The sequence below is a fragment of the Ruditapes philippinarum genome, unplaced genomic scaffold (assembly GCF_026571515.1).
Source record: "Ruditapes philippinarum isolate M1 unplaced genomic scaffold, ASM2657151v2 ctg8937_1_1_1_1, whole genome shotgun sequence".
Taxonomy (NCBI): Eukaryota; Metazoa; Mollusca; class Bivalvia; order Venerida; family Veneridae; genus Ruditapes; species Ruditapes philippinarum.
In genome coordinates this window covers 18,128-28,533 of record NW_026862456.1, presented here as the reverse complement: position 1 = coordinate 28,533, position 10,406 = coordinate 18,128, and the positions used below count along the sequence as shown (strand labels likewise).

The 10,406-nt window shown below is 33.3% G+C and overlaps 1 protein-coding gene across 1 annotated transcript; it reads right to left on the bottom strand.

Moving 5' to 3' along the window:
* Positions 1-778: 778 nt before the first annotated feature.
* LOC132719149 (uncharacterized) lies at positions 779-5,935 on the bottom strand. The gene is made up of 4 exons (XM_060702892.1): positions 2,616-5,935; positions 2,279-2,436; positions 1,354-1,590; positions 779-909 (listed from the first exon to the last, which is right to left on the bottom strand). Exons 1-3 carry the CDS (start codon positions 5,394-5,396, stop codon positions 1,356-1,358), a joined length of 3,174 nt encoding a protein of 1,057 aa, XP_060558875.1. The 5' UTR covers positions 5,397-5,935; the 3' UTR covers positions 779-909; positions 1,354-1,355.
* Positions 5,936-10,406: the final 4,471 nt, after the last annotated feature.

Below are 10,406 nucleotides of genomic sequence, written 5' to 3'. Positions count from 1 at the left end.
TGTCGTCCCGACATTTAAATAATTTATGACATTACCGTTAAGTAAAGCTGAAGAAATAACAGAAGTGCTTTAAAATTTACAATCCAAATTTACTATGAAATGAAATTTTACTCAATATGTAATAAAGGCACTTCAAATTCTTTTTAAGTACATAGGGGCTCTTGCTGAACTGTTGGGCATCAAACAAAGCTGCCCGATGACTGTACACATGATTAAAACATATCTTTAATCAAAATTGAGGATAATATAATACTGTAAAGTATCTATATTTGAATTATAGGTGTGCACTCCAATATAATTCAAATAAACACATCTATATGTAATAGATAAAAGAGTACATTAGTACCCAATAGTACATCATTAGTACATTTGTACTAAAATGTTTCTTTCCAAATTGTTCAACTTATGAACAAAACTTAAAGGGGAACAAAGTAAATAAAATGTTGGATAATAAATATTTATAATATTTGCTTTATTTAAGATTTCTACAAAATATAGAAAATTCAATTGCGATAAAATCAAACGTATGTTTTACATTAAAACAAAATTGTCAAATTCATGAATATGTCACAACTGATATACTATAAAAGTATTAAGGTGCATCAAATGTCAGCCATATTGTTTTGTTGAAAATTTTAGGTCAAAAATTCAAACTTTAAACTGAAGTACTATGAGGTACATTTGAAAAGGAAAGTGTTGAGTCATTAATCCTTTACCTATAAAGAAGCTGTTACATTGCCTAAAAAGAAAAAAGAAAATTGAAATAAAAGCAAAAGCCTTACCTGAATCAGTTTGCAGCACATGTAACTTGTATGTCAAAATAAAGTTCCTTCCAATGATAAATATGTGATATGATGAATGAAAACTTTTAAAGTAACATCTATTTTAGTGACACTGAATCTCCATTACCTGAAAAAATTATTTATCAATTGAAAATTTATATTCCAATAAGGCCAGTAAACACAGCATTATCTAAGTCCAATGTTTACATAGCATGTACACAAAAGTAGTGCAAGGTTAAGTATGGTGTACTATTATGGACATGGCTTACTGATAAAAAAATTTACTGCAATAATCCATAAGATAAGCAGGATAATATTTCTTCTTGTAATAATTCATTAAAATGAATTGAAACATGACCTTCTTGCAAAATTAATTAAACATAAAAAGCATAAATTCAGAAACTGTAAATTATTATATAGGATTAATTACATTGAAAGCTGTTGTAATATGATGTTAATATTTAAAAGATATTATGCATAATGTTATTTAAATATTTTTTAAAATCAATTTTTAAATATAAAAACATACAGTACATGGTATAATGTAAATTGGAAGAGAAATAAAGTATACCATTACAAATCTATGAAAGTTAAGGTGCCTTCATTATAGTCTTTGATCAAAGAATCTACTTCATATGACGCGTCTTCGCCTTCATATAGCACCTCATATACTGCATCAGGATTTCCGTCTTTTCCAGAAGAAACAGAAAGCACGGTGCCTTTGTACCAATTCAGAGAGCCGTCTGATTCTGTCCACTGGTGGTTGATTCTCCTCCCAAGGAATTTTAATTTTCTCAAACGTGTTGATCTGCAAATTTGTATAAAAAATATTAATTATCCCTTTCAAATACATGTTGAAGGCACTTAAAATCTGAAATAAATATTTATAATTTTGGCCATTTTTAAACTTAAAATAAAGTTGCAAGTTAAATTTGCTCATTTATTTGGATGTTATGCAAAATTAATGTTTAAAAATAGTGAACAAAAGTTAATTTGAGAACAATTTACAGTTTGTTATAGTTTATAAAGGCAATAATATAAGTTTATAACCATCATGATAGGAAAGGATTGCATGTAATGCACAATATTTTGTCAACATTTGTGTTACTGTACACAGTGAAAAAGTGCACGAACATAAATTAATATAACAGCTTCATTCAAAAATTATAAAATTCAAATAAGGGTATATTGAAAATTCTAAACATCATTAAAAATTTAAAAATACTTCTTTATACATGTATACAGTGCAATCTAAACATTAATACTGCTAGATACCAACTGAAAAAGTTCATTTCAATATTGTAAGAAACAAAATTACCTGTTACCTAAGGCCACCTGCCTTTAAAGAACACTTTCATGTTTTCTCCATATTGGTATTTCCTGAACAAATTTACAGCTGTTAAAAGAGTGCACATTGGTAATATTTCCTATTTAACAGAATTAATTCTTTAAAGATCTTAACTATTTATAGTTATATATACATTAAAATAAATCACCTTTTACTTGATTGTGTTGGTGTTGGTATTAATGGGGTTGCAATGTAAATATCTTTGTCTGTCTTAATCTGAGTATGCAAGTCTTTTTGGTCCAATTTGTCACCTTCACTTCTCTTAGAGGTTTTTTTCTCTGATCTCTTGCAAGACGTACCACAAAACTGTAAAATATAAAAATGAAGGATTAGGCAAAAGATACAGGTTCAATTAATATATATTTATTATTATAAATGGTAAATTATTTCATAGGATGATATATATTTAAGCACATGTAAATATGGTGAAAGAAACCAAAACATTAATAGTATAAGAAATTAGTTTACATTTATTGGGAACATACCCATGGCAATTCAGGTTTTCTTATTCCAGATAGAGTACCATGTCTTGGAACTGCTAATTCAGGTAGCATGTGGGTGAAATAGAAAGCCTTTAATTTGGGAATCATAACTTTTTTCCATAATTCTGTATCACAGTATATGCGTTGAATAAACATATCATGTGGATTTATTCTTCTAATTATTAGATCACACCATTTGTAATTCATAATATTCATCTGACCTTGTATTTGGTAAAAATATTTATGATTTTTTTTCAGTTGAATAATGCCATTTTGCACTGACAAACAAAACGCTTTATCATTTTCTGCAGATTCTTTGATCATTGTTTTTCTGTTTTGTAATAAAGTCTTAATTTCAATGAGACCTTCAGGACCTTTGGATCCAACCACTACACCATCGCTTGAGGCTGCTAAAAAAGGATTATCTTTGTCAACAATTAAACCAGGAATATCAATTTTGTATTTAATATTTTCATCTTTTTCTTTCAAATTAATGTATTCCATTCTTGCATTATCCTCTTCACTTAAGCCTTTCAAAGTATACATGTTACCTTTAAAATTGGAATAGAGAAGCCTTTTCACTAAATTGGGACTGTTATTATTTTGCGATCTTGATATCACTTCTCCAAATACGGAACTTGTGAGTCTTTTCTTTCTTTCAGCAAACCAGTTAAGGTTACTTGATTGACCACGTGTATGCTGTTCAATTAATTTACTATTGCATGTAGATATGCTGGATTTATAAAAGATATCACATTCCTTTTTTAATTGTGATGGACTGATATCGGCTGTATCTTGCAGCACAGTATCGCCGTATTCTTTTCTTGCTTTCTTACTGGTGCTTTCAAGAGATGATTTCATTTTCTTCAATTTCCTTTTGTTCCTGTTTATTTCACTACCTTTGGCACGTTTAGTACATCTGTAGCGTACAGACCTTTGTCTATAAGTACTAATAAAAACTCTATCTGGGCGTTTATCTGTAAGCTTATTGTAAACTTGTGGTGACCATGCTGGACCTAGCAAAGACCTTAATGCTCCACCATAACATCTTGCGTAAAATGAACCACGGAAGCATTTGTTGAACATTTTACCCCCTTCAAATTTACATTTTATACTCATCCACGACTCAGCTAAATTACTCGTAAAGTTACCAATCAGTCGGTTTGCCTTTTCCGATAGACGATTCAAGAATAGAAAAATGTCTCTTAACAACTCTTCAATATTAGAATTTTTCTTAGCTATTGTCTTACCGCCCTTTCGTAACATTTCAATTTCAGTTTCAGAATAATTTTTTACCGAATCAGTCCAGTACTCGCATTGGCTAATTATAATATCTTCTTCATCAATATTGGTATTTTCCGTTTTGTTATCATCTGATTTTGTTATGTCTGAATTATTTTCCTTATTTTTACAAAAATCTGTAGAACATAAATCATGTAAGCCAAGGACATGTCTCCCGGCATTTCTTATATCCTGTTTAAGTTTTTTAATTGCTGTCATTTTATTGGTTTCGGCACTTCGCATTACTATAGCACATCTTACACCAGAACAAATTCTTCTAATGTTATTTCTTGTCAGTTTACCTTTTCCTTTATAATGGGGCTTCTCACATATTAAGCGTTCTAAATTGGATCTAAGGCATTTAGTGGCATGGTTAGCACATTCAATTTTTTCTACATATTGCCCCCAAACGGGTACATTCTTTATTATATTTGCATAGACGGAACTGTCCCCATCAGCTATTACATGCATGTATCTTACACCATGTTGTCTTTCACAATTCAAAAATCCATCTAAAATGATGTCACTTTCCATTGCCTGGGAAGATTCAGTCCAGTTTTTAAAACACTCATGCTGTACTGGTTCTTCATTTGCAGTTTCAGCACGGCTACATATATAACAAATTTTATTTCTTATACCTAGATGAAGAAGTTTCTTTGTTCTTGCACCAAAGATGACAGCAACTCCAGCCATGGCATTGTAGCTGTGTTTGTGAGTACGTTTACTCCACCCTCCATCACATATGACAGTTATTGCTGGAATACCTTGAAAATATTCGTCATTTTCCTCTGCCAATGCACGTTCTTCCTGACCTGCTTTCACAAGTTCTTCATCAAGAAGGGACTTCCACATACGCCCAATCTCTGTCTCAATTGACGAGTACTTTTTTTCTGTAATGCCTGGAACACCTATAGTTCCAAAACATTCATTGAGGGAAGAACAACCTCCTCCTGTTACCATGCTACCCCAAACTGAACGTACATTTATATCCACCATATTTGTCGAACCAAACTTCTCACTGTTTTCAAGTTCAAAGGTCTTACCACATCCTTGGCATTTACAGGTGATGATGGTATAGAAACCATTCCTTTTTTCACTTTCAAGGACAATTACATTGTCATTTGAAAGGGCTTTCATATGAGCTTCAGTACAAAGAGCGGCATGTGAAGATATTTGTAAAATGTGATCTTTCAGTTTATGCATGTTCATAACTCTATTACCTTCTAAATTATCTTTTAATGATGTTATATAAAGTCTTTCTTTTTCTTTGTCAAGCAAACATTTAAATTTTCTGGCTTTCTGAATAATTATTTTACTTAGTATATATTTCAAACCTTGTTTTTTCTGCCTAATATAGAATGGCTCCACATGTTTAAGATTCCTCAGCTTATTTTTCAACTTTTCATCTTTCATCACAATTTTCCTTTTATAATTCAAGCTATGAATTCCAGTGGCCTTATTAAACACTTGTCTTTTCCCTTTCTTATTTCTTTTATTAGCCATCCTGGTGGGGTAAAAATTACTGTTGCCACTACAATATTTCCTAAATTTCAAGCAATATGTTCATAACAAGTTATCACCACAAGTTATCCAAGAAATGAATATTTTCAAATTAATAAATACAATGACACAACAATTTAAATTAATTCCATAAATAATATATCCACATTAAATTCCATTAATTTTGAGCACATCAGTACACCATAGCGAGTTACTTTTATATGCACTTTCATTCATGTCATTTCACGCTTCATGAGTTTCACAAATATTTTTCTAATACAATATAAAGGTCAGGCTAACTTACCTCCAAAACTACATTATAATAATAAAGTTGCATAAATATTTCAAATAAATAAAATAGAATTAATAATATCGTTTTTACAGGCCATGTGAGAACCTCTTGTTTTTGTTTACATTTTGATGAATGAAAACGAAAGTTAATTATTTGTAAATGGTTTGTCATCGTACAACATGGCCGATCGGTTTGTTTATTTGTGGAATAAAGTAATTGAAGAAAGTACCAGTGTATAAATTATAATCAATACATCTGATCTTACCGTGAATAAGTTGAAATCATTTGAAAAGAAAATTTTCCGCAGCAGCGTGTCTACATCTCCGCCATGTTAGATTACTTGGTACCCGTTGTAACAAACAATAATTTTATCACGCTTACGACAGGCGGGTAACCATACGAAATGTATATCCGCCAAATTGTACAAAATTGAAAGAACTTACGCGATTGTTCATAGTTCCATGAAATATTACGTGTATTTGAAATATGTCGCTCACATATATTTTTTTTAACAAGGACGAAAATAAAGTGATAAAAGAAATGTAACTTTCATTTAGATACGCCGAAATTACCCGATCTTTCAGGTGAGGTCTACTTCTGTGTATGAATATTTTTTACTTCCTTCCGTTATGCGGTCAACAGAAAGCCGACAAAATGTAAATAAATACAAGAAAGATATTACTATGTCAGGTATAAAGTAATCGAATTGAAATTCTGTGTATTAAGGTTTGTTCTATGAATATTTTTGTTCATGGGAATATTATTCTGTTTTAATTTATTTTACTAAGCGAAGCATAAACATGATATCCGTTGAGGAAAAACGACGTAAAAACAGAAGGATTTGATAAAATGGCGGGTCAAAAATGTATGCCGAAGCACGTGAAAAGTTCTTGATACGTAAAGGAGGTTATTTAACAAAACTTTATCATTCGGGTGCACTGCATTGATATATTGACTAAATGTTTATGAAAATATTTTAATTTAATTCCTAGTCTTTAAACAGAATTTTGACATAGCAGTATGTGGGTAATTTTCAGTTTCAGAATTGTGCAACAATGTCATATTTTGATTTTGGAATCAATAAGTCACTATAATGGTGATATATCCCTATATATTTATTAACTATTAACTTTTTTTTATAATAACTCTTCTCTATTTTGTAATTCAGCAACTGCCATGTAATGTTGAGGAGTAGCAAATTCACAAGTTTGATGTACCTTAAGAATCAGTTGAATTGCCATGAACTATTCCTCATCCATGCAGGCTGGGCCCTGTTTCTTCTTTGTCTCCTAAATGGTTCATCAGACTGACATGGCAGCTGCTTTTGCTTATCAGTACTATTCTGGTTCGACAACTTCCCATCAGCTTTTGATTGATTATTCCGACGTGCTGGTATAATATATTTACCTGATGAGTCTGAAATAGAAGAATCAACATTTTGTTGAACAGAATTATCAGTATTAGGGATGGTTGGTGTAAAAGTATCAGGATGATTATTAGGACATAGACCAGGAGATGTACCTGAATCACTCTTATGATCAACTGAGATATCAGGGTCACAAGCTTTACGCTTTGATATCGGAATACCTGTCAATGGGAGTAAGAGATTCCTGTGAAGGAGTCTATGTTTTCCCTTACCATGCTCCCGTTTGACTTCAAATATAGGGATATCGGACGTAGGTTGACTGACCACCACATAAACATTTTTCTCCCATCTATCAGCCAACTTTGCTTTACCCCTTATTCCAACATTCCGAACAAGAACCCAATCTCCAGTTTCAACCTTGGCTTCCCTGACCCGCAGATCATACAATCTCTTATGTCTTTGACCTTATTTACGAGTTTCACGACTAGCTGCCTTATAAGCAAAGTTAAGTCTGCTACGTAATCCAGATACATATGTGGACTTATCTGTTGGCTTAGTACGATTAGGTTCGATACCTAAAAATGCATCGATTGCTAGCCGAGGATGACGTCCAAACATTAAAAAATGGGGTGTATAACCTGTGCTTGAATGTGGCGTTGAGTTATACGCATGAACAAGTGCAGGGACATGAGCTCTCCAATTCGACTTTTTGTCTTCTTCTAGAGTGCCAAGCATGTTCATCAACGTTTCGTTAAAACGTTCAGGCATTCCGTTCCCTTGCGGGTGATACGGGGTAGTTCTAGTCTTTTCTATATGTGCAATATTACACAGTTCAAGAATAACCTCACTTTCAAAATTTCTACCCTGGTCACTATGAAAACGACTCGGAAATCCATAATGACAAATGAAATTTTCAAATAGAAGTTTTGCAGTGGTATGAGCCGTTTGATTCTTAGCTGGTATTGCTTGTGCGAAACGAGTGAAGTGATCAGTAATTATCAAAATATTTTCAAAGCCTCCTTTTGACATTTCTAGTGACAAAAAATCCATACATACCAAATCCATAGGATAACTAGAATGAATAGGTACAAGTTTGGCAGAAGTCTTATCCAAAGTCTTTCGACAAATACAACGAGGGCAATGACGAATACGATGTTCTATAGATTGTTCCAATTGAGGCCAGAAGAATCTTGATCTGATAAGGGCAACAGTACGTGCACAGCCTTGATGACCGGCTTCATCATGAAGACCTGTAAAAACAACATCCTGAAAATGATCTGGTAACACAAGTTGAACAACAGGGTACCCATTAGATGTGCCTTTACGATACAAGACGTCATTCTGTAAATACAAAATTACTCCATTCTTTGAGATATTTTCTCACTGATTCAGGTTCAAGTGACTTCTGTCGATCCGTAAGTCTATGACCAGCTTGTAAAAGCTGTATCACACGAGCAAGTGTAGGATCACCCTTCTGTTCTTGCTTCCAATCGACAGCTTTAAAGTGAGTACCAAAGCATGTCTCATCTTTGGGATTCAAGTCCAAAACTTGCTGAGTCAAGGAAACACATTCCATGGCTGGAATCTGACCTTGACCTTCCGAATGAGCTTGAAGTAAAGCTTTAACTGCATCTGAGAAAAGAATGGTGTTTCTAGTATCAGGGTTAGGTAGTCGAGAGAGTGCATCGGCATCATTGTTGTGTTTTCCTGCCCTGTATATAATATTGATGTTATAGGTTGATAATGCGGCTAACCATCTATGACTCATGGCGTCTGATTTAGCAGTAGAGAAAACGTAGGTTAGGGGATTATTGTCAGTACGGACTGTAACAGAATTTCCATATAGATACTCATGAAATTTGTCACATATTGCCCATTTGAGTGCCAAGAAATCTAGCTTGTGTGCTGGATAGTTCAACTCACTTGGTCTTAATCCTCTGCTGGCATAAGAAACAACTCGCTCCTTCCCGTCATGGTTTTGGTAAAGAACTGCACCAAGCCCACCTGAACAAGCATCGATATTGAGAATAAACGGCTTGGTATAATCAGCATAAGCCAAAATGGGTGGAGAAGACAATTTCTGAATCAAAATATCAAATGCCTCTTGTTGTTCTTTCTCCCATTTCCATTGGTGTACAGGTTTTACATTTGACTGCCTTCTTATTAGTAGGGTGACCCACTAAAAGATATTCAGAGGTTTAAAATTTTAAAAAAATCCCCCCTTTCATAACCCCTCTATAATAAACCCCCGCAAAACCCAGAAATTTTTTAAGTTCTTTCAAAAGTTGGGAAAAGGCCATTCCCTTTAGGGCCCCTAATTTTTCAGGAAACAGTCTCCACACCCTTTGGGAAATAACAACAGTCCAAATATTTAAAAATGGGTTTCTGAAAAAAAATTTACATTTTGAAACCCTTTAAACTTTAAAAGGTTTTGCCTTTTTAAGACGAAGAAAAAATGATTCTAAAAGCTGAAAATGAGAATTTTATATTTTCCGAATAGAATTTTTGATTGGGCATCGAAGGGTATATTTAGGGAATCCTTTTTAAAAAGAATTCACCCATTTCAAAAGTTTTCCCTAAGGGGGGGTTTAAAAAACGCAGGCGCATTGGTTTAACCCCAAAAACCATTCATTTCATTCCCAAAAACCAAGAGGTCCTACATTAAAAGCAGTCTTCTGTTTATCTTCCTCCTTCATTAGCGACCTGCCAGTACCCTGAGCGTAGATCTAACTTAGAAAAATACTTCGTATCCTGCAAGTGAATCAATGTTTCGTCAATCCGAGGAAGAGAATAAGCATCCTTAACAGTACGACTGTTTTTAATTTTCGATAGTCAATGCCAAAAACGTAATGAACCATCTTTCTTGCGAACTAAGACAAACATTTGAAGAGAAAGGGCTATGAGATTTCACGAATAGCTCCAGCTTCAACCATGCTCTTTAAATGTTCCCGTACTTCTTCAAAACATTACCTGGTGGAATACGTCTAATATGTGTCTTTAAAGGCGAGTCGGGTCAGTTAAGTTGATTTTCATGTTCAACAACATTCGAACAACCAAGATCAGTAAGTCCTGAGGAGAAAATGTGTTTCACTTGTCTAAGAAAGTTCTTGCTTCAGCTTGTTGATCTGATGTCAAAGTGTCTGTAGGAATACTTATTCCAAGATCTTCCAAAGATTTGTTCGAGTTATGGGACTTGTCAATTTCTCCTTCCGAAGGATTAATAGAACGTAAAACTGCAACTTCTTGAAGATTACAAAGTGAAGTTCTAGGATAGATGGTTACTGGTTTAGCTGTCAAGTTACATACTTTCACAGGAATCCTTGCAAATGAAGTGCCAGGTTTAACTTTGACTAAC

What these genes read in the sequence shown, in the direction of transcription:
- LOC132719149 (XM_060702892.1), bottom strand. Translation starts at nt 5,396, where the DNA reads ATGGCTAATAAAAGAAATAAGAAAGGGAAAAGACAAGTGTTTAATAAG. An exon ending in GAAAACCTGAATTGCCATGG is followed by an intron (nt 2,437 to 2,615) that starts GTATGTTCCCAA and finishes TATATTTTACAG; the next exon opens with TTTTGTGGTACGTCTTGCAA. An exon ending in CCAACACAATCAAGTAAAAG is followed by an intron (nt 1,591 to 2,278) that starts GTGATTTATTTT and finishes ACAAATTTGCAG; the next exon opens with ATCAACACGTTTGAGAAAAT.